General features: G+C 41.9%; 2 protein-coding genes across 2 annotated transcripts; one reads left to right on the top strand and one right to left on the bottom strand.

Annotated features, from left to right (window-relative positions):
• The first annotated feature begins 3,312 nt into the window (after positions 1-3,312).
• On the top strand, positions 3,313-15,977 carry tmem54a (transmembrane protein 54a). The gene is made up of 6 exons (XM_020488189.2): positions 3,313-3,523; positions 6,362-6,558; positions 6,939-6,998; positions 14,288-14,476; positions 14,635-14,778; positions 15,156-15,977. Exons 1-6 carry the CDS (start codon positions 3,511-3,513, stop codon positions 15,285-15,287), a joined length of 735 nt encoding a protein of 244 aa, XP_020343778.1. The 5' UTR covers positions 3,313-3,510; the 3' UTR covers positions 15,288-15,977.
• Positions 15,978-16,131: 154 nt separating this feature from the next.
• Positions 16,132-24,439, bottom strand: LOC109894588 (probable histone deacetylase 1-B). Its single transcript, XM_020488188.2, has 13 exons — positions 24,083-24,439; positions 21,910-22,022; positions 21,664-21,781; positions 21,434-21,508; positions 21,130-21,268; positions 20,837-20,978; positions 20,554-20,646; positions 20,025-20,274; positions 19,534-19,642; positions 19,085-19,215; positions 17,034-17,228; positions 16,824-16,875; positions 16,132-16,743 (listed from the first exon to the last, which is right to left on the bottom strand). The coding sequence occupies exons 1-13, from the start codon at positions 24,132-24,134 to the stop codon at positions 16,716-16,718; spliced, it is 1,497 nt and encodes a 498-aa protein (XP_020343777.1). The 5' UTR covers positions 24,135-24,439; the 3' UTR covers positions 16,132-16,715.
• Between the last annotated feature and the right edge of the window lie 19 nt (positions 24,440-24,458).

Below are 24,458 nucleotides of genomic sequence, written 5' to 3'. Positions count from 1 at the left end.
TCAGAAATGTAACCTGATGAGAATAAATTACCTGCGATGGCAGGTGCGGTGAAGACCTCCGAGTACAAACCTCGCCCCCTATGGTCATGCAAAGGATGATTCTGGCTCAGTGGAAGTGAAGTTCTTGGAGAAAGTGGATCCCTGCCTTTTGGCTGACCCATATGTAGTATCAGGCTGGGTAGAAAATTATTTGAGTACTGTTAAATGAGTGAAGGTAGCTCGAAGTGGACTGCCCAGAGGGAGCGGGCACATCGCGTCAAGCACCTCAGAACAAGACCTGTGACTAGTTTTGCTCTCTGGAGCATGGTGCCTTTGAAAGGAGTGATTATTGGGGTTGCGTTAAGTGTTGAGGTGGAGTAACTGAAATTGAAGATTCCCTGTATATGTGACGCCCGCCGTTTGGTGCAACGCAGACCCGGTGGTGAGCATGGTGGAACTGAGAAGACACTGTCTGTCCTTTTGATGTTTTGAATCAGTCTTGTCAGTTAAGATTCTTATTTACAATGACGGCCTAGGAACAGTGGGTTAACTGCCTTGTTCAGGGGCAGAACGACAGATTTTTACCTTGTCAGCTCAGGGATTCGTTCTAGCAACCTTTCAGTTACTGGCCCAAAGCTCTAACCACTAGGCTACCTGCCGACCCCACTAGGCTTCCTGTCACCCCTATATATATTGTATCCACTCATTAGTTACCTAAAATATAGATGTATGCATTATACAAACGTATGCTAATCCTTCAGGAGGGCTTTGAGGGAGATAAGAAAAAAGAAAAAAGAGCCCTACTAACTTCTAAAAAACCCTACCCCATCCCCTTCCAACATCAATAACCCTACACTTTTATATTTCCCTCTCTGCAACATACTTACATCAATATAACACATGCTCCACCGTTTCATCGACCCAATTCAGACACATACCATTTACATGCTTGCCAACCAGATGTAATGACGAGTTCAATGTCCTAGGTGCAACCGAGCAAACAACACCTCTTCCTTCAAATTCTGACCTTTGAATCTTGGTCCACCGACATTTCTCTGGAGGGCATATAAATACCGGCTCTTGGTCTCAGTCCCATCTCTCCTGCCACACATCTATCAAAATTGCTCTGATCTTACATTTGGCCTCAGCTCCACCCAGTGGAGCATGAATATCAATTATATCTAGTTTTAAAGCCCCTTTGCCTATCTGGTCTACAATTTCACTCCCTTCCACACCCAGTCTCTCGATTCTCCTTAATAGCATTAATGCTTGCAATAGTAGATCACTCCTATTAGATTTTCCAGAGGATAAACTACACAATACAGAAAGAGAATCTGAGCATAATACAATTCTGACAGGTTGAACGTCCTCCACCTACTGGAGGGCAACCCCTATTGCCAACATTTCAACAGAGTACAGACAGTTAATCTGTTAGTCTTCTACATATCTGCACATAAAATTCACGAATGTAAAAGCCTGCTCCTGTGCCCACAATCTGGGTCCTTGGATCCATCTGTGAAAAACTGTAAAAATGCATAAACTTCTACCAATGTCATTGTCAACCAGTTTCCCTATATCACTGACTTCTGACCAATCTTTTATTTTTTAATAGCTAGCCTTATTGTTTGGCGTGTTATTAGGCTATTATTACACAGGCAGCCCAATTATTTCTTCCACAAAATTGGTCTTTTGACCAATCACAGTAGATATTTTCACATCAGCTCTTTTTCAGCAAAAACAAATCAAACTAGACCGTTTTTTCTCAATCTCTTCATTCAAAGACTCAATCATGGACACTCTTACTGACAGTTGTGGCTGCTTTGTGTGATGTATTGTTGTCTCTAATTTCTTGCCCTTTGTGCTGTTGTTTGTGCCCAATAATGTGTGTACCCTGTTTTGTGCTGCTACCATGATGTGTTGCTACCACGTTGATGTCATGTTGTGTTGCTACCACACTGTGTTGTCTTAAGTCTCTCTTTATGTAGTGTTGTCTCTCTTATCATGATGTATGTTTTGTCCTATATTTGTATATACTGTAAACGGCAGCATTCCAGCTGCATTACCACCCTGCATACCACTGCTGGCTTGCTTCTGAAGCTAAGCAGGGTTGGTCCTGGTCAGTTCCTGGATGGGAGACCAGATGCTGCTGGAAGTGGTGTTGGAGGGCCAGTAGGATCCCAATGCCCCAGGGCAGTGATTGGGGACACTGCCCTGTGTAGGGTGCCGTCTTTTGGATGGGACGTTAAACGGATGTCCTGACTCTCTGAGGTCATTAAAGATCCCATGGCACTTATCGTAAGAGTAGGGGTGTTAACCCCGGTGTCCTGGTTAAATTCCCAATCTGGCCTCATTTGGCCGCCTTTCCTTCCAGTTCTCTGCTGCCTGTGACTGGAACGAATTGAAAAAATCCCTGAAGTTGGAGACTTTTATCTCCCTCACCAACTTTAAACATCTGCTATCAGAGCAGCTAACCGATCGCTGCAGCTGTGCATAGTCCATCGGTATATAGCCCACCCAATTTACCTACCTCATCCCCATACTGTTTTTATTTTATTTACTTTTCTGCTCTTTTGCACACCAGTATCTCTACCTGCACATCATCATCTGATCATTTATCCCGCCAGTGTTAATCTGCTAAATTGTAATTATTCACTCCTATGGCCTATTTATTGCCTACCTCCTCATGCCTTTTGCACACAATGTATATAGATAATTTTTTTCGACTATGTTATTGACTTGTTTATTGTTTACTCCATGTGTAACTCTGTGTTGTCTGTTCACACTGCTATGCTTTATCTTGGCCAGGTCGCAGTTGCAAATGAGAACTTGTTCTCAACTAGCCTACCTGGTTAAATAAAGGTGAAATAAAAAAATAATAATAATAAAATAATATTCCCCAGGTCGTTGCTGCAAATGAGAACGTGTTCTCAGTCAATTTACCTGGTAAAATAACGGATAAATACTTGTTTTTTTCTTTTCTTTTTAATCCCAGCCTTTTGCCTTTTGGTAGGCCGTCATTGTAAATAAGAATGTGTCCTTATGTTAACTGACTTGTTAACTGACTTGCCAAGTTAAATGAAGGTTAAATAAATTGGTCACTGTATTTCGTACAGTGTATTTCGTACACCGTACAGTGAAATGCGTACTTACAAGCGCTTAACCAATAACGCTTTAAGAAGTGAATAATAATAATAATAATAATAATAATAGATAAGTTTCAAAAAATGGACTGCCTGTTTAAACGCAGCCTTACATTACTTGTTTACCCATATATGTGTAGGTAGGCTACGTCATTGGAAATACAGTATAAATTCCTTTCTGATCAGTTTTGACAGAGAACTATTATTTCACAGGTAATAGCCAACTCGAGGCGGAGCGTAGCGTCCTCAAACTGAAGCACGGGTTGGATTCCTTGCAGGTGTGCGGAAAGAGAAGAGAACGAACAAAGCAGAAGCGGCGTTCGCTGTTTCAAGAGCCAAATGGCGATACAGAAATACCTTTAAAATGACTTGAGTGCAAACGGAATTCAACATGGGGAATTTAGGTGAGTTTACTTGTATTTATTGTACGGATGTGTAGTTTAAATGGAAGTGAAGATACGTAGGCTACTTCAGAAGTGTGAGTTACTAATCTGAGCATTATTTTCTGGGTGGGGTCGGCATGCCGACGTTTTGTAGAGGGTCTGTCATCAAAGGAACTACCATGGGATGTCGTCGTTTCTAGCAATGTCGTTTCCAGTATAATGCATAGGTCTACCTATGTAGTCTAACTATCTGGCTATCTGATTTAATATAGTAACATTAAACTTAAACAGTATGAATAACAGAACGTGGGTCAATAACGTCATTTTCCCAGTTTGGACAATGATTGCTCATTAGGCGGGCCTAAAGTAATAATATTGGTTGTGTATGCCTATTCGTAAACAATTGATGGATTAGTAGATGAGGAATAGTAGCGGATCGCAATATCATCACTTACACTAAGGTGCAGGCCTGAATTGACCAATTGTATTTCGGTTTAGCTGGGTGAGAGGAGGCTAAACTTTAAAACTCCCTGGTTCAATTTGCTTCAGAGAAGGTAGCATAAAGTGAATTATCTAGGCCCCTCTCTTTTATTTTTATAGACAGGGGCTGGTAGCCTAATAGTCTTATACTTTGTGCATTGTTTAGCATACTGTATTTTTCTTCTCAACAAATGCATAATTAACTTGCAGAGAATGGAAATTGGTCTTTATACTCACAACAGTTACCATTTCTGGTGTTGCCCTGGGTCAGATATGTTGATTCAGTTGTAATTACACTATACATTGCCTTGTTTTCAAACTGTCTGTAACCAGACTAGAAATAGGAGTGGGAGGCCCCGGTGCACAACTGAGCAAGAGGACAAGTTCATTAGTGTCTAGTTTGAGAAACAGACTACTCCGGGATGCTGGCATTCTAGGCAGCGTTCCTCTGTCCAGTGTCTGTTCTTTTGCCCATCTTAATCTTTTCTTTTTATTGGCCAGTCTGAGATATGACTTTTTCTTTGCAACTCTGCCTAGAAGGCCAGCATCCCGGAGTCATCGCTTCACTGTTGACTTTGAGACTGGTGTTTTGCTGGTACTATTTAATGCAGCTGACACTTGAGGCATCTGTTTCTCAAACTAGACACTAATGTACTTTTCCTCTTGCTCAGTTGTGCACCGGGGCCTCCCACTCTTTCTATTCTGGTTTGAGACAGTTTGTACTGTTCTGTGAAGGGAGTAGTACACAGCGTTATATGAGATCTTCAGTTTCTTGGTAATTTCTCACATGGAATAGCCTTCACTTCTCAGAACAAGAATAGACTGCGTTTCAGAATCAAGTACTTTGTTTCTGGCCATTTTGAGCCTGTAATCGAAACCACTCAACTAGTCTAAAGAAGGCAGTTTTATTGCTTCTTTAATTAGAACAACAGTTTCCAGCTGTGCTAACATGAATGCAAAAGGTTTTTCTAATGGACAATTAGCCTTTTTAAAATGATACAGTTGGATTAGCTAACACACCGTGCCATTGGAACACAGGAGTGACGGTTGCTGATAATGGGCCTCTGTACACCTATGTAGATATTCCATTAAAAATCTGCCGTTTGCAGCTACATTAGTGATTTACAACATTAACAATGTCTACACTGTATTTTCTGATAAATTTTATGTTATTTTAATAGACAAAAAATGTGCTTTTCTTTCAAAAACAAGGACATTTCTAAGTGACCTTAAACTTTTGAACGGCAGTGTATTCAAAAGTATGTGGACACCTCTTCAAATTTGTGGATTTGGTTATTTCAGTCACACCTGTTGACATATATGTATAAAATTGAGCACACAGCCATGCTATCTCCATAGACAAACATTGGCAGTAGAATGGCCTTATTGAAAAGCTTTGTGACTTTCAACATGGCACCGTCATAGGATGCCATCTTTCCAACAAGTCAGTTTGTCTAATTTCTGCCCTGCTAAAGCTGCCCCGGTCAACTGTAAGTGCTGTTATTGTGAAGTGGAAACATTTAGGAGCAACAACGGCTCAGCCACAAAGTGGTATGCCACACAAGGTCAGGGAATGGGACTGCCAAGTGCTGAACCGCGTAAAAATGATCTGTCCTTGATTGCAACACTCACTACCGAGTTCCAAACTGCCTCTGGAAGCAACGTCAGCACAATAACTGTTCGCCGGGAGCTTCATGAAATGGGTTTCCATGACCGTGAAGCTGCACACTAGCCTAAGATCACCATGCGCAACGGCAAGCGTCGGATGGAGTGGTGTAAAGCTCACCTCTATTGGAATAATGGTTTGGGCTAGGCCCCTTAGTTCCAGTGAAGGGAAATCTTAACACTACATTATACAATGACATTCTAGACGATTCTGTGCTTCCAACTTTGTAGCAACAGTTTGGTGAAGTTTGTTTCCTGTTAGCGCATGACAATACCCCCATGCACAAACCGAGGTCCATACAGAAATGGCTTGTTGAGATCAGTATGGAAGAACTTGACTAGCATGCAGAGCCCTGACCTCAACTCCATCAAACACCTTTGAGATTAATTGGAACGCTGACTGCAAGCCAGGCCTAATCCCCTAACATCAGTGCCGACCTCACTAATGCTCTTGTGGCTGAATGGAAGCAAGTCCCCGCAGCAATGTTCCAACATCTAGTGGAAAGCCTTCCCAGAAGAGTGGAGGCTGTTATAGCAGCAAAGGGGGAAGAACTCTATATTGATGCACATGGTTTTGCAACGAGATGTTCGACAAGCAGGTGTCCACATACTTTGGGTAATGTAGTGTACATTGAAGTCAGTGTTTACTGTTTACCCACAGATTATCTACAGTGATGAAAAATATTGAAGCAATGTTTCTATCCTCTGCTCCAGGTGTGTGCTGTGCAGACCTGAAGGACAACAAGACCCTTATGAAAATGGGCCTAGGACTGGTGCTGGTGGGACACGTCAACTTCTTGCTGGGAGCGCTGGTACACGGCGTTGTGCTCAGGCACATCAACGTGCATGTTCAAGCCAGGGTCATGGGGTACGCCATCTACATCATCATCGCCCTGGTGGCAGGGCTCGTGGTGAGTGACTGGAGGCTGGCACAGATAATAAAAGCACTGATCATCAGCAGCCAAACTATTCCCTGTGTTGTCCTTACATTGTGTATTGCTCATTTGAGCAGTATATTGTGTTTTGGTTTTCTTTAATCAAGTTATGATTCTTGTTTGGAATACAGTATCAGCCTGTCGTAACAAAGCCCAAACATAATTCGGTAAAGGTTGTGACCTTTTGGTGACATTCTGGTAACTTTATCATGTGACCTGATAGTAGTAGTATCTCTGTGGTCCTTTGGTAGACTGGAGCCATTTTAGTTAGTGAATTGTTGGTTGTACCATTCTAGCCTGTGGGCCAATAGGAACAGTGTATTAGCTAACATGTGACTTGACTTCTGTGTCTTCAGGGAATCATAGCTGGAATAGTAGCCATTGTCCTATCCAAAAACCTGAAAAACAGGATTCTGGTAAATATTGCTTCATTCTCTCCTACAGTAGTTTCTTTCTCCACCTATCAGGGACTAGGCAAAATACTGTTTTGTGTTTGTATTTGTCAGAACTTGCCCTTGTGTCTGGGCACGTTTTAGTATCCTCTGGTTCTTTATCTATGTGTGTGGGTGAGTTAAACCCATATTCAAAAATGTATTGGGTGCCATGTACATTCAAATAAAGGCAGGCATTATCAATACACATGCAAAAATGGAACCCACCCTCCATACACATACATCATTTGTAACTTGTCAAACAATATATACTGTATAGGCATAATATACACATTTACACTTTTGTTGCATTACAAAGTGGGATTTAACTATACTTTTATCATTATCTACACAAAATGCTCCATAATATCAAAGTGAAAAAAATCTACAAATGTGATATTCAATAACTAAAATATATAGTCATTGCATAAGTATTCACCCCCTTTGTTTAGGCAAGTCTAAATTAGTTCAGAACTAAACTTTGGCTTAACAAATCACAAGTTATATGGACTCACTCTGAAATAATAAGGGTTGACATGATTTTTGAATGATTACCCCTTCCTCTGTCCCCCATACATTCATTTGTAAGCACAGCTTCGACGACAAAGACCAGGGAGCTTTTTTGAAAGCCTCATAAAGAAGGGCAGTGACTAGTAGATGGGTAACAATAACAAATCAGACATTAAATATACTGTATCTTTTTAGCATAGTCAAGTTAATAATTATGCTGTGGATGATGTATTAAACCACACACGCATCAAATATGCAGTCCTCCTTCTGAACTAAGCCTTAGGACAGCAAGGAAACTGCTAGGGGATGTCACCATGAGGCCATTACTGATTTTAAAACGGCCATTGGCTGTGATGGGAGAACTGAGGATGATTCAACGACACTGTAGTAACTACAATAATGATAAAACAATACAAATATTGAGAAAATATGTATATATTCAACAAGGCACTAAAGTAATACTGCAAAAAAACATGGCAAAGGTACTTTTTGGCCTAAACGCAAAACCTTATTTGGGACAAATCCAACACAACACATCATTGAGTAATTGCCTCATCTTCAAGCATTGTGGTAGCTGCATTGTGATATGGGTATCCTTGACATCTGCAAAGACTGGTGAGTTGTTCAGGATGAAAAGAAACCGGATGGTGTGACACAGGCAAAATCCAAGAGGAAAACATGGTTGTCTACTTTACACCAGACACTGGGAGAGGAATTCACCTTTCAGCAGGACAATAACCTACAACTCAAAGCCCAATCTACACTGGAGTTGCTTACCAAGGAGACAAGTGAATGTTCCTGAGTGGATAAGTTACAGTTTTGACTTATGTTTGCTTAACTCTATGGCAACACTTGAAACTTGCTGTCTAGCCATGGACCCAACACCTAGACAGCGCTTGAAGAATTTTGAAAAGAATGGCCAAATATTGCAGAGAATAAGACACAGCTGTAATTGCTGCCAAATGTGTTTCTAACATGTTTTGAAGTAAATAATGATCTAATCAAGGTATATTAGTGTTTTCTTTTTCATTAATCTTTAAATATAATACATTTTCTTTGACATTGTTTTGTGTAGATCATAGACAAAGGACAATTGTAACACAATAAGATGCAAGGAAATCCAAGGGGGGTGTAGACTTTACAGTATATAGGCGCTGTACAGTGTGTCTATATACAATTGTGCTGAACTGCACCATGTGTAGCCACTTATTTTACTATCCAATAATATTGGTGTATATACACCTAGTCTACCTGTCACGTGAGCTTTTTTGATGTTGGTAAATACGTTATGTGACAAAGTATATGGACACCTGCTCGTCGAACATCTCATTCCAAAATCATGGGTATTAATATGGAGTTGCCCCCCCCCCCCCCCCCCCCCCTTGCTGCTATAACTTCCATTCTTCTGGGAAGGCATTCCACTAGATGTTGGAAGATTACTGTTGGGACTTGCTTCTATTCAGCCACACGCATTGATATTGGGCGTTCAAAGGTTTTCGATGGGGTTGCGGTCAGGGCTCTGTGCAGGCCAGTCAAGTTCTTCCGCACCGATCTTGACAAACCATTTCTGTATAGAACTCGCTTTGTGCATGGGGGCATTGTCATGCTGAAACTGTTGCCACAAAGTTGGAAGCACAGAATCGTCTAGAATGTAATTGTATGCTGTAGCATTAAGATTTCCCTTCACTGGAACTAGGGGGTCTAGCCCAAACCATGAAAAACATCGCCACATCATTATTCCTCCTCCACCAAACTTTATAGTTGGCACTACGCAGTCGGCCAGGTGCCGTTCTCCTGGCATCCGCCAAACCCACATTTGTCCGTCGGCCTGCCAGATGGTGAAGCATGATTCCATCACTCCAGAGAACGTGTTTCCACTGATCCAGAGTTAAATGGTGGCGAGCTTTACACCACTCCAGCCGATATTTGGCATTGCGCATAATCTTAGACTTGTGTGCAGCTTCTCTGCATTGGAACCCCATTTTATGAAGCTCCCGACGAACAGTTCCTGTGCTGACATTTCTTCCAGAGGCAGTTTGGAACTGTGTAGTGAATGTTGCAACGGGTGTTGCTTAAATAGCAGAATCAACTAATTTTGAAGGGGTGTCCATGTGCTTTTGTTTGTGTTTTTATATATATATATATATATATATATATATATATACTGCTAAAAAAAAATAAGGGAACACTTAAACAACACAGTGTAACTCCAAGTCAATCACACTTCTGTGAAATCAAACTGTCCACTTAGGAAGCAACACTGATTGACAATAAATTTCACATGCTGTTGTGCAAATGGAATAGACAACAGGTAGAAATGATAGGCAATTAGCAAGACACCCCCAATAAAGGAGTGGTTCTGCAGGTGGTGACCACAGACCACTTCTCAGTTCCTATGCTTCCTGGCTGATGTTTTGGTCACTTTTGAATGCTGGCGGTGCTTTCACTCTAGTGGTAGCATGAGACCGAGTCTACAACCCACACAATGATGGCACGTCAATGCGAGCTGTGGCAAGAAGGTTTGCTGTGTCTGTCGGCGTAGTGTCCAGAGCATGGAGGCGCTACCAGAAGACAGGCCAGTACATCAGACGTGGAGGAGGCCGTTGGAGGGCAACAACCCAGCAGCAGGACCGCTACCTCCGCCTTTGTGCAAGGAGGAGCACTGCCAGAGCCCTGCAAAATGACCTCCAGCAGGCCACAAATGTACATGTGTCTGCTCAAACGGTCAGAAACAGACTCTATGAGGGCCCGACGTACACAGGTGGGGTTTGTGCTTACAGCCCAACACCGTGCAGGACGTTTGGCATTTGCCAGAGAACACCAAGATTGGCAAATTCGCCACTGGCGCCCTGTGCTCTTCACAGATGAAAGCAGGTTCACACTGAGCACGTGACAGACGTGACCGTCTGGAGACGCCGTGGAGAACGTTCTGCTGCCTGCAATATCCTCCAGCATGACCGGTTTGGCGGTGGGTCAGTCATGGTGTGGGGTGGCATTTCTTTGGGGGGCCGCACAGCCCTCCATGTGCTCGCCAGAGGTAGCCTGACTGCCATTAGGTACCGAGATGAGATCCTCAGACCCCTTGTGAGACCATATGCTGGTGCGGTTGGCCATATGCTGGTGCGGTTCCTCCTAATGCTAGACCTCATGTGGCTGGAGTGTGTCAGCAGTTCCTGCAAGAGGAAGGCATTGATGCTATGGACTGGCCCGCCCGTTCCCCAGACCTGAATACAATTGAGCACATCTGGGACATCATGTCTCGCTCCATCCACCAACGCCACGTTGCACCACAGACTGTCCAGGAGTTGGCGGATGCTTTAGTCCAGGTCTGGGAGGAGATCCCTCAGGAGACCATCCGCCACCTCATCAGGAGCATGCCCAGGCATTGTAGGGAGGTCGTACAGGCACGTGGAGGCCACACACACTACTGAGTCTCATTTTGACTTGTTTTAAGGACATTACATCAAAGTTGGATCAGCCTGTAGTTTGGTTTTCCACTTTAATTTTGTGTGACTCCAAATCCAGACCTCCATGGGTTGATAAATTTGATTTCCATTGATAATTTTTGTGTGATTTTTGTTGTCCGCACATTCAACTATGTAAAGAAAAAAGTATTTAATAAGAATATTTCATTCATTCAGATCTAGGATGTGTTATTTTAGTGTTTTTGAGCAGTGTGTGTGTGTGTGTGTGTATGTATATGTATATATATATATATATATATATATATATATATATATATATATATATAGATATATATATATATAGATATCTCAAATACTTGTTCTCCCCACTATGTGTGTACAGTATTTGATACACTGTCGATTTTGCATGTTTCCTACTTACAAAGCATCTAGAGGTCTGTCATTTTTATCATAGGTACACTTCAACTGTGAGAGACGGTAACTTAAACAAAAATCCAGAAAATCACATTGTATGATTTTTAAGTAATCAATTAGCATTTTATTGCATGACATAAGTATTTTATCACCTACCAACCCGTAAGAATTCCGGCTCTCACAGACCTGTTAGTTTTTCTTTAAGAATCCTGCCTGTTCTCCACTCATTACCTGTATTAACTGCACCTGTTTGAACTCGTTACCTGTATAAAAGACACCTGTCCACACACTCAATCAAACAGACTCCAACCTCTCTACAATGGCCAAGACCAGAGAGCTGTGTAAGGACATCAGGGATAAAATTGTAGACCTGCACAAGGCTGGGAGGGGCAACAGGACAGTAGGCAAGCAGGTTGGTGAGAAGGCAACAACTGTTGGCGCAATTATTAGAAAATGGAAGAAGTTCAAGATGACGATCAATCACCCTCGGTCTGGGGCTCCATGCAAGATCTCACCTTGTGGGGCATCAATGATCATGAAGGTGAGGGATCAGCCCAGAAATACACGGCAGGACCTGGTCAATGACCTGAAGAGAGCTGGGACCACAGTCTCAAAGAACCATTAGCACACACTACGCCGTCATGGATTAAAATCCTGCAGCGAACGCAAGGTCCCCCTGCTCAAGCCAGCACATGTTCAGGCCCGTCTGAAGTTTGCCAATGACCATCGGGATGATCCAGAGGAGGAATGGGAGATGGTCATGTGGTCTGATGAGACAAAAATAGAGCTTTTTGGTCTAAACTCCACTCGCTGTGTTTGGAGGAAGAAGGATGAATACAACTCCCAAGAACACCATCCCAACCGTGAAGCATGGAGGTGGAAACATCATTCTTTGGGGATGCTTTTCTGCAAGGGGGACAGGACGACTGCAGCATATTGAGGGGAGGATGGATGGGGCCATGTATCGCGAGATCTTGGCCAACAACCTCCTTCCCTCAGTAAGAGCATTGAAGATGGGTCGTGGCTGGGTCTTCCAGCATGACAATGACCTGAAACATACAGCCAGGGCAACTAAGGAGTGGCTCCGTAAGAAGCATCTCAAGGTCCTGGAGTGGCCTAGCCAGTCTCCAGACCTGAACCCAATAGAAAATCTTTGGAGGGAGCTGAACATCCGTATTGCCGGGCGACAGCCCCGAAACCTGAAGGATCTGCAATGACTTTATTTAACTTATGTGACTTCTGAAGGTAATTGGTTGCAACAGATCTTATTTAGGGGCTTTCATAGCAAAGAGGGGTGACTACATATTAGAGTTCGACCGATTAATCGGAATGGCTGATTTTAATTAGGGCCGATTTCAAGTTTCATAACAATCTGTATTTTTGGTCGCAGATTTAAAATAAATAATTTAAATATATTTTTAATTTAATTTAAATGTTTTATACCTTTTTTAACTAGGCAAGTCAGTTAAGAACACATTCTTATTTTCAATGACTGTCTAGGAACGGTGGGTTAACTGCCTCGTTCAGGGGCAGAACGACAGATTTTCACCTTGTCAACTCGAAGGATCCAATCTTGCAAACGTACAATTAACTAGTCCAACACAATAACGACCTGCCTCTCGTTGCACTCCACAAGGAGACTGCCTGTTACACGAATGCAGTAAGCCAAGGTAAGTTGCCAGCTAGCATTAAACTTATCTTATAAAAAAACAATCAATCATTATCACTAGTAAACTACACGTGGTTGATGATATTACTAGATATTATCTAGCGTGTCCTGCGTTGCATATAATCTGACTGAGCATGCAAGTATTTAAGTATCTGACTGAGCGGTGGTAGGCAGGAGCGTCAACATTCATTCAAACAGCACTTTCGTGCATTTTGCCAGTGAGCTCTTCGTTGTGCGTCAAACATTGCGCTGTTTATGACTTCAAGGCTATCGACTCCCGAGATGAGGCTGGTGTTACCGAAGAGAAATGGCTGGCTAGTTAGTGTGCGCTAATAGCGTTTCAAATGTCACTCGTTCTGAGCCTTCTAGTAGTTTTTCCCCTTGCTCTGCATGGGTAACGCTGCTTCGATGGTGGCTGTTGTCGTTGTGTTGCTGGTTCGAGCCCAGGGAGGAGCGAGGAGAGGGACAGAAGCTATACTGTTACACTGGCAATACTAAAGTGCCTATAAGAACATCCAATAGTCAAAGGTTAATGAAATACAAATGGTATAGAGGGAAATGGTCCTATAATTCCTATAATAACAACCTAAAACTTCATAACTAGGAATATTAAACTCATGTTAAAAGGAACCACCAGCTTTCATGTTCTGAGCAAGCAAGTGCACATATTGCACTTTTACTTTCTTCTCCAACACTTTGTTTTTGCATTATTTACTTGAGGCTAAATGGATTTTTATTGATGTATTGTTAAAATAAGTTCATTCAGTATTGTTGTAATTGTCATTATTATAAATAAAAATTGGCCAATTTTTTTTTTATTAATTCAAAAATATATATTTATATTGTTTATTTTTAATCGGTATCGGTCCTCCAATAATCGGTATCGGCGTTAAATCATCATCGGTCGACCTCTAATACATATGCACGCACTACTTTTCCATTTTTGAAGTTCACTTCACCAATTTAGAACATTTTGTTTCCATTTACATGAAATCCCCCAAAATCCTTTTAAATTACAGGTTGTAATGCAACAAATGAGGAAAAACACCAAGGGGGATGAATACCTTTGCAAGGCACTGTATGTATTCTCCTAACCCTACCGCCCCTAATTGGAGTAAACTAATAGACATCAACACTTAAGCTTCTACTTCCAGTTTTTACATTTTATGGAGACTATTTTACATGAGTTGTTTTTAGTCCCACCCTTCAGCTCCACTCAAACCCTCACGAGCTTTTTTGTTTATTGCCCCTTGCAGATGTGGGCGCTGTTGGTGGTCAGTTTAGTGTCAGGCCTTCTGGCAATCGCCTCCACTGTGGGGTTAACCATTTCCATGGTTAAGGCCATTATGAGTGGAGGTCGGGGCCTGCTGAAGAATTGCAAGTTCCCTGACGCGATTGGCTACTCCAGTGTCAATGAGTGCCCCTTTGACCCCACAAGGATCTATGTAAGTATTTATCAAAAGCTATTAATGACATGCACTTGTTTTTAACTTAATGCACACAACAGTAGAATTTAATATTAAGATCATTTTAAGAATTGAGGTTTGTTTACATAGACTTAGTACGGGCTTGTAGGAGTATAACACACCTTTGTTCTCCCTAGGAAACGACTATTATTCTGTGGGTTCCTCTCATTCTAATGTGTGTGGTGGAAGTGGTGTTCTCAGGCCGCTGTTTTGCTGTCTGCACCTCCTTCCTCCGCCTCTGTACGTGCAGAAGACGAAGGAAGATTGTCAATGGCAGAAGGGTAAGTTAACTACACTTACAATGAGTTAGCTTGTCTGAGACCTGAAGATTTTTATTAGCTCTCAGATCTAAAGCACTGAACCCTAGGTGTGGGCCTGTTTTATATACAGTTCTCTGGTGTGGGCTAATGCAGCCTTGAGGTGCCTGGATGACATTTGATCAAATCCAGGTTGCAAAGTCCTGTCTTCACTTACAAACGGCAATGCTAAACGTTTCACTGACCGTGTGCATATTCACTATGCCTGTTATGTTGCAAAACATTTCTCAAACAAAACAGGAGGTACCTACCTGAATTTGTCCAATAGAAAAACTTTGCTCTTAAGGTTTCATAACTAATGTGTGGGTGTGCGGATCATGTTTTATACCCCTTTGTTGCAGGTGCGCATTCAGACTCCAGGTGAAATGTTACCGGTGTCGCCTTCTCCTGAGTCAGAAACTGAGTCCGAGCCGGCAGAGCAACATGAACTGCTGAAGCCTGACTCACCGACCGAGAGGAGTGAATGGGTCTGAACTAATCCACCATCTACACTGACTGTTCAGGACCCATGGTTCCTGTATGATGACTGGAGGAAGTAGTGCTATTGAATAACTAGCCACATTTGAGGTTATTGTCACAATAAAGGAATATGTTCAAGACTAACCTTGATGTCACTGCAAATATTGTTTACTTAACCTGTCCCCTGCCATGGAAAAGGAGTAGGGTTGCAAAGGGTGGGTATATTACTGTTGAGGTTTACCAGAACTTTATCACATGACATCTAGTGGCCTTTTAAGTACTTCAGATAATCACAGGTAAATTACAAAGTTTTTTAAAAAGCTGTAAAACAAGCTTAGTGAATAACATTTGAGGGTTTCAACATGAAATCACTTTGTAAATGTTTTGGCACATGGAAAGTCATATTGGAGCAGCTGCAGAGTTAATTGAAGATAATGCCATTGTTGATTAGCCATTAATTAGGCTATTTACTCTTGAACATATGTTCTATCCACTAGAAATTAATGTACATGATGGACAGAATACACTAAGTTAATCAAGGAGCAATTGAAGATGTTCTGGACTAAACAATTCAATGCATTCGTAGTATATAGCTGTAGATTTTCATAGCATTGGTTTCTTAATGTGTGGCCCTTCATATTTGTAAGCACTACCGGGAAGACATCTTCAATTTCATGTTTGCAGAATAAAATCAGTAAATGTGTCATGACATTTTTGCTTGGCTTAAAGGAATGTGCCCGTACCAAAATATCATTGCTGAACATCAATCCAGGAACGCTGATTACATTAAAATTGGGTCTGAAATAGTCATTGGAACTAAACAATGACCTGTTTAAAAACTACAATACATGGAAGTCATTGGATTATTTCTGTTTTATCACATACTGGAGGCCTGGTGTAGTATTCGGGTTAATTCTATCCTCCGGACAATATTGCTCAGAGTAGCTTTAGCCGGTAACGCAGAATGAATACATCTTTAAGAAGTGGACTTTGTGTCATGCTTCAACTATGTTTCCAAAGACAGAGGACAACAGAGGGACAAAATACAAAAGGGGGTACAAGAGATGTCAACATATTTATGATTTAAATTAAATCTGAAATGTATAAAATGCATAATATTTTGTGCCAGGCCTTTAATATACTGTAGACAACATTTGTTTGGGTAAGGGGAGCAGTATTGATAGGATGAAGCTAAATGGGCTTAAAGCATACAAAAACAGCAGTACTTATAAAAATTGCAACATTAAGTGTTCTAGAAAATACATGTTTAACCCATTTCAATCTGGAGGGGTGGGATTTTCCCTTGCAGCAGCCAGTAAAGGTGACTGGTCTGGCAAACAGGACTATTCTCAACAGGGCCCGGTTTCCCAAAAGAAAATTAATCCATATCGTTATAACGAATTTAGCCTTCAGATGCTTTAAAAAAGATGGCTAGGAGCTCCTCACGGTGTCTTGGACTCCTCTTTTGGCCTGTTGAACAGAGGGAAAATGACTTAAAACACATTGACTATCAGATATTCCCGAAACATTTAAAATGAATGTTTGCTAACCCCTTTGTTGTGTCCATTTTCTCCTCCTCTGGCACCTTTTCTTCTTTTACTTCTATCATAACAAAGAAGCAACAAACAATTATCCTCAATGTACAATGGGACATGGTATAGAACTTAATGTCTATAAGGCTTCAAAATGTTAGATGACTGCAGTTGTGCACCACACAAAAAGCATGAGAATTCCACACGAATGAGAATTGATTGAGATACCTTTCTTGTCATCAGCTTTCTTGTCATCGCCTGCTTTCTTCTCTTCTCCCTCTTTTTCTTTGTCTTCTTCAGTCTTTGTTCTCTTGGCTTTCTTGAAGCTGGCAGCATTTCTCCGTCCGCCCCCTTGACCCTCAGCCTCGTCCTCAGAGTCTGAGAACTCCTCGTCACACGCTATCCTCTTGTCATGGGCGCGAACTGCACAAGAGGACATGAGCATCTCAGACAAAGATTTGCGTGGCGGGGGCATATAGAAGGTATATTTCTCATATGTTAATTCTGAGAAAAAGTAGGCATGCCAATGGTGCAAAGATTGTGTTACCAAGAGACGCATGTGTTGTGGCTGTGTTTGTCAGGTTTTAAAACTTGTAGGCTTGTGGCAGCAGATAACCTAGAGGATAGAGCGTTGTACCAGTAACCGAAAGGTTGCTGGTTTGAATACCCGAGACAAAGGTGAACAAAAATCTGTGTCCTTGAGCAAGGCACTTAACCCTAATTTGCTCCAGGAGCACTGTACTACTATTGCTGACCCTGTAAAACATTTCACTGCACTTTGTGCATTCAGGTAGCAGACCCCTGGACTTTTTCCACATTTTGTTATGTAACAGCCTTATTCTAAAATGGAGTAAATCGTTTGTCATTATGGGGGGGAAGTAAAAACAGGTTTTAAGCAAATGTATCACATTTACTAAGTATTCAGACCCTTTACTCAGTATTTTGTTGAAGCACTTTTGGCAGTGATTACAGCCTCGAGTCGTCTTGGGTATGACACTACAAGCTTGGCACAACTGTATTTGGGGAGTTTCTCCAATTCTTCTCTGCACATCCTCTCAAGCTGTCAGGTTGGATGGGGAGCGTTGCTGCACAGCTATTTTCCGGTCTCTCCGGAGATGTTTGATCGGATTCAGGTCGGGGCTCTGGCTTGGCCACTCAAAGACATTTAGACTGGCCCCGAAACCACTCATGCGTTGTCTTGGCTGTGTGCTTTGGGTCGTTGTCCTGTTGGAAGGTGAACCTTCACCCCAGTCTGAGGTCCTGAGTACTCTGGAGCAGGTTTTCATCAAGGATCTCTCTGTACTTTGCTCCATTCATTTTCCCCTCGATCATGACTAGTCTCCTAGTCCCTGCCGCTGAAAAACGTCCCCACAGCATGATGCTGCCACAACCATGCTTCACAATAGGGATGGTGCCATGTTTCCTCCAGACGTGACACTTGGCATTCAGGCCAATCTTGGTTTCATCAGACCAGAGAATATTTTTTCTCATGGTCTGAGAGTCTTTAGGTGCCTTTTGGCTAACTTTGAGCGGGCTGTTGTGCCTTTTACTGAGGAGTGGCTTCTGTCTGGCCACTCTACCACAAAGGCCTGATTGGTGGAGCGCTGCAGAGATGGTTGTCCTTCTGGAAGTTTATCCTAGCGTTATAGAGGAACTCTGGAGCCATGTCAGAGTGATCATCGGGTTCTTGGTCACTTCCCTGACCAAGGTCCTTCTCCCCTGATTGCTTAATTTGGTCAGGTGGCCAGCTCTAGAAAGTGTCTTAGTGGTTCTAAACTTCTTCCATTTAAGAATGATGGAGGCCACTGTGTTCTTGGGGACCTTCAATGCTGCAGACATTTTTTGGTACCCTTCCCCAGATCTGTGCATTGACACAATCTTCTGTCAGAGCTCTACGTACAATTACGTCAACCTCATGGCTTGGTTTTTTCTCTGACATGCACTGTTAACTGTGGGACCTTATATAGACATGTGTGTGCCGCTCCCAAACCATGTACAATCAATTGGATTTGCCATAGGTGGACTCAAATAAAATTGTAGAAACATCAAAGATTAACAATGTAAATAAGATGCACCCTAAGCTCAATTTCGAGTCTTATAGACAAGGGTCTGAATATGTTATAAAGGCATGTTTATTTTTTATTTATGTTCAAACATTTCCAAAAACCTGTTTTCACCATGTCATTATGGGGTATTGTGTGTAGATTGAGGGGGGAAAATGTAATCAATTTTAGAACAAGGCTGTAAGTTGGGTCTAAACATTTGGACAGGGGACTTACTGGATATCCGTTTGTTAGGGTCTTCCTCCTCCTCGTCTCCACTGTCCTCCTGCACGGCGTCTTCTGGGATGGCCTGCATCTGGACCCCCGGGGCGTGGGGCAGCATTCGAAGGTTCTCAAACAGACGCTGCCTGAATGGACACATACAAGTGAGATGCATTAACCTACGTGACATCACTTCAACTAACAGTGGCAAAAATACCATCAAATATACACGCGTCAAGGATAAAATGTATAACAAGTGCCGTAATATGACATATCTGTGACATATCTGTTACCTTGTCAATTGTTACCTTGTCAATAACTAGCTTACATAACGGTTATTATTTATGACCCAAATCTAAAAACATTACTTCATTATGACTAATAGTATGATTGTGAACAAAAATATTGTTCTAATTATGTACAGTAGGTATAAAGAGCACAACAAAGTGTGGTCAACAACTCACTTGATCTTCTCCAGGTAGTCGTTGGTGTTCTGGTTGGTCATATTGGAGGGACTGATGTGCAGTTTGAAGTCTGGCCCAAAGTACTCAAAGTAATCATTGTATGGAAGCTCTGTGGAGATAACATGAATTTATCAACACAGTGACATACATCTACTGTAGTGGAATCTATCCTAAAACACTCATGCCCCTCTCGGACCTGTCAAATACTACTGTAAACATAGTAACGCTAGAAAGTAAAAGTACATAAATCAACAGTGCAGCAGGATGGCTCTAATAAAAAACGTGAGCTGGAGCACAGCCAGAGAAAAGTATTTAGTGTAGAGGTGCTAATCTCAAATAAACTATAACGTTAAACTTTTTAAAGAAGTCTCACACTATATATAAACTCCCAGTAATTTATTGGGTAAAACCCCAAAACTGCTGCCTTCAGGGCCCCCCAAAAATGTGTGTGCAACCATTTATTTTTTATAGCTTGCAGCAGGAGAGCTCACCGTTTGGTATGGAGCTGTCTAGGGCCACGGCTGTCTCATAGGTCCAGCAGCGGGCCACGTTCCGGATGGTATAGCCTCCACCACCCAGCATCAGCAGGGGCAGGTTGAAGCTCTTCATGTACTCCACACACTTAGCATGGCCTTTGATGGTGAGGTTAAAGCAGCCAAGCCTGTCTCCCGAGAGAGAGTCAGCTCCACACTGAAGAACCACTGCACTAGGCTGGTACATCTCCATCACTTTAGTCATGATCTGCACACACACACAGACATAAATTAACATTTTAGTCATTTAGCCGAAACACTTACCCAGAACGACACAGTTGAATGCATTCAGTTGTACAACTGACTAGGTATTCCCCTTTCCCTTTCAGATGCTTCTGGAAGCTGGTTCCACCATTGGGGTAGCAGGACAGAGAAGAGCTTGGTTGGCTAAATGGAAACAAGAATGTAGTCTATCTACACTTGGGTCTGTTTGAGTTACAGGGAGGAGAGATTAAATACAGCCAAGATAAGAAGTTAGTATACTTACAGGCTTGAATATGGCTTCGTAAGACTCGTCATCTATCCCATCTCTCAGAGGGTAATTCACAGCATAGTACTTGCCTTTCCCTGCGCCAATATCCTTGAGAAATAACAAAGCAGATTCAGTCAACTACAAATGTGGACACAAGCTCTGACCAACAAAGCAATTATGAAACTACAATCACCAGGCCGTGAAGTTTTCTAAGTATGAATTAAATCTATCCTTTGGACATCATTTAATAAACAATGCCACCAAATTGCATCCCCCGATGATGACATGACAGCCTCACCCTCAGGTCTCCAGTGCCGGGGAAGTACTCTCCGTACTTGTGGAAGGACACGGTCATGACCCGGTCTGTGGTGTAGAACGCTTCCTCCACTCCATCTCCATGGTGAATGTCAATGTCTATGTACAGAACTCTCTGGTGGTATCTGGGGGAAGAGAAGATTTACCATCAACAGGTTGAATAAAAATCTCCTAAATATGGCGTACCAAAGTGAAGTTACTATTGAGATCCGTTAGGGTATATCATTCCCTACATTTCACAAACTCGATGAACTGCAGTGGAGAGGTTGTACTCACTTCAGTAACTCTAAAATGGCGAGCACAATGTCATTCACATAGCAGAAACCTGACGCCTCAGACTTCTTGGCGTGATGGAGACCTCCAGCCCAGTTAATAGCAATGTCTGTCTGCTGTTTGTTCAGCTTCACAGCTCCAGCTAAAACACAGGGGAAGAGAAGCCAATCAGAGAGCATGAAACTATGGCTACATTCTTGTAATGGACAGTCACAGAAGAGGCCAAGTAAGCCAGAGAATATTCCATCTACCCAGGCAAAATGTGTCTCACCTAAAAGAGTAGACCTACACCTGTATATTAACTTACCAACAGAGCCTCCTGTTGAGAGCTGGCAGAACTCAAACAGGCCATCAAACACAGGGCAATCCTCACCAACGTTAACTATATGAGAATTGCAGAAAATGTGTTAATCTCAAAAACATAAGGACAAAGCTGGCCTAGAGGCTTTTCAAGGTATTTATTTCTGACTTTTTATGGGCTACTGCTCAATTGTATAGGTATATTGAGACATGACATCCTCTATGCCTAAAACTCACATCTCTGCATCTGTTTGCTGTACTCCGACATGTTGTCAGGCCGGATGGAACGCAGGAACTTGATGTAGTCGTCACTGTGGTACTTGGTCATCTCCTCTCCACTGGCTTTGTGAGGTCGCTGAGACCGACAGGGAGAAGATCAGTTACTGAGACCTCACTACCTAGGTATTAACCTTTCAATTCAGAACTATTGAGTTTGCAGGCTTTCTGCTGCTCTTATGAATAGTTCCAGGATTCTCAACATACGTATATCTCCATCTTTCTGTAGAGACCATAGTTCAGCAAGAGGTTGTGTGTCATGCGGATACGGTGTGGCTTCATGGGATGCCCCTGGCCATAGTAGTAATTCCCAACATCACCTTTGAAGGAAGAAAGTGGACATCAGCAGATGTCCAATGAATTAATCTTAGCTAATTGTTCTGTACAGCATAGCCTTTTATCTACTGTTGTACTTCATTTGATTATAAAAAATATATACAGTACCAGTCAAGTTTGGACAAACCTGCTCATACTTTTTTGCTATTTTCTACATTGTAGAATAATAGCGAAGACAACAGTATTAAATAACACATATGGAATCATGTAGTAACCAAAAAAAGTTTAACAAATAAAAATATTTTATATTTGAGATTCTTTAAAGTAGCCACCCTTTGCCTGGATGACAGCTTTGCACACTATTGGCATTCTGTCAACCATCTTCATGAGGTAGTCATCTGGAATGAATTTCAATTAACAGGCGTGCCTTGTTAAGACATGAAGGTCAGTCAATCTGGAACATTTCTAGAACTTCATGTTCATGTGCAGTCGTACAAGAGTTCAAGTAACAGACATCTCAACATCAACTTTTCAGAGGAGACTGTGTGAATCAGGCCTCCATGGTCAAATTGCTGCAAAGAAACCACTTCTAAAGGACACCAAGTGACTTGCTTGGGCCAAGAAATACAACAATTGACATTTATTTAATATTCAAGGCACACTTAACCAGCATGGCTACCACAGCATTCTGCAGCAAACACCTCCCATCTGGTTTGCACTTAGTGGGGGTTATCATGTTTTTCAACAGGACAATGAACCAACACACATCCAGGCTGTGTAAGGGCTATTTGACCAAGAAGGAGAGTGATGGAGTGCTGCATTAGATGACCTGGCCTCAACCCAATTGAGATGGTTTGGGATAAGTTGGATCACAGGGTGAAAGAGTGAAAGATAAGCAGCCAACAGGGACTCAGCATTTGTGGGAACTCCTTCAAGACTGTTAGAAAAGCGTTCCAGGTGAAGCTGGTTGAGAGAATGCCAAGACTGTGCAAAGCTATCAAGGCAAAGGGTGGCTACTTTGAAGAATCTAATATATATTTTGAATTGTTTTACACTTTAGTTACTACATGATTCCATGTGTGTTATTTCATAGTTTGTGTCTTCACTATTTTACTACAATGTAGAACATAGTTTAAAACAAACAAGTGTCCAAACCTTTGACTGGTCATATTTTGTGTGTGTGTGTGTACTGTGTACTTGTTTTACAATTACTGTATTTATTGATAAACATCAGCATTTCACTGCACCCGCCATAACACCTGCTAAACGGTGTATGGACCAAAAGTGATTTGCAGTAACAAACCATTTTTTCATTGATTGAAGAGATACTACCCGGAATTACGGCAGTCATATCTACTTGGGAACCAGCATGTCAAATTCATTCAAAAAATTTAATATTTTTTGTTGTTGCGTTTTAGCTAACCCCAACTCTTTTCCAAACCTTCATCTGCTACGTGTATTCTCCTAAAAACTGCTATGAAAAGTCAATTCTGACAAAAGTTCTAGCTATGACCATTTTGGAAATGAGGCCTTTATCCAAAATCCCTTAGTATCACTTTAGATGTAACAATTCTGACCAACGTATGCACATTTGAGGAGAATGGACGGTCACTAAGCAAGCAATCTGGCCAATGCAACGAAACGATGCATTTTTTTTGCAGAAAATCCCTATAAATCGAAAGGTTATTACGTCTAGGAAGTTAAATAGGGTAGCTAGTAGCTAACGTTGTTAGCTTGCTAGTATAGCTAGCTAATGTAGCGCTAGCTTAGTGTTTTTGTGGAGTCCAATGCTTGCATAAGCTAATTAACGTTGGTTCTACCTTTGTACAAGCTAGCTACCAAGTTAACCGAAAATATACATTGTGGACAAGTAACGGTAACTTGACGTTAATACACAATGGAGAATAATATTTGATAATAGTGAACATTTCTCAAAGACCAATGTACAGAATTTGGAAATGCCTCGCTCTTTCACAAAGCTAACGTTAGCTAGCTAGAGATGCTGCACGTTTGCACTAGCTAATTTGACCACAACAAATCTGACCATTTGCACCACTTTTAACATGGCACATTGTACTCGATGTATAACAAAATCAGTACTTACCATCGTAATAGTAGCACACTTTTTTCTTTGTTCCTTGAGAACTCAGCGCCATTTTACATCACAGACGGCGAAAAGCGGCAGCTGGACTTGAGAAAAGGGGTGTATACAATCGGTTACTGTGTAGAACGTCACTTGAACCAATCAAGTGGTAGTTTACAATGTAGATGGCGTTGCAGACACATTTATTTAACTAGGCAAGTCAGTTAAGAACAAATTCTTATTTCAATGACGGCCTAGGAACAGTGGGTTAACTGCCTATTCAGGGGCAGAACGACAGAGTTGCTCGGGGGTTTGAACTTGCAACATTCCGGTTACTAGTCCCAACGCTCTAACCACTAGGCTACACATCCCGCCACAACAATGACGGTTTTGGATT

The sequence above is a fragment of the Oncorhynchus kisutch genome, linkage group LG7 (genome assembly GCF_002021735.2).
Source record: "Oncorhynchus kisutch isolate 150728-3 linkage group LG7, Okis_V2, whole genome shotgun sequence".
Taxonomy (NCBI): domain Eukaryota; kingdom Metazoa; phylum Chordata; class Actinopteri; order Salmoniformes; family Salmonidae; genus Oncorhynchus; species Oncorhynchus kisutch.
Note: the sequence above shows the minus strand (reverse complement) of the source record. Positions and strands in the feature narration are given on the sequence as shown.

What these genes read in the sequence shown, in the direction of transcription:
- tmem54a (XM_020488189.2), top strand. An exon ending in TTGACCCCACAAGGATCTAT is followed by an intron (nt 14,477 to 14,634) that starts GTAAGTATTTAT and finishes TGTTCTCCCTAG; the next exon opens with GAAACGACTATTATTCTGTG. An exon ending in AGATTGTCAATGGCAGAAGG is followed by an intron (nt 14,779 to 15,155) that starts GTAAGTTAACTA and finishes CCTTTGTTGCAG; the next exon opens with GTGCGCATTCAGACTCCAGG.
- LOC109894588 (XM_020488188.2), bottom strand. Translation starts at nt 24,134, where the DNA reads ATGGCGCTGAGTTCTCAAGGAACAAAGAAAAAAGTGTGCTACTATTAC. An exon ending in ACAGAAAGATGGAGATATAC is followed by an intron (nt 21,782 to 21,909) that starts GTATGTTGAGAA and finishes TGTCGGTCTCAG; the next exon opens with CGACCTCACAAAGCCAGTGG. An exon ending in CCCTAACAAACGGATATCCA is followed by an intron (nt 17,229 to 19,084) that starts GTAAGTCCCCTG and finishes CCTCTTGTGCAG; the next exon opens with TTCGCGCCCATGACAAGAGG.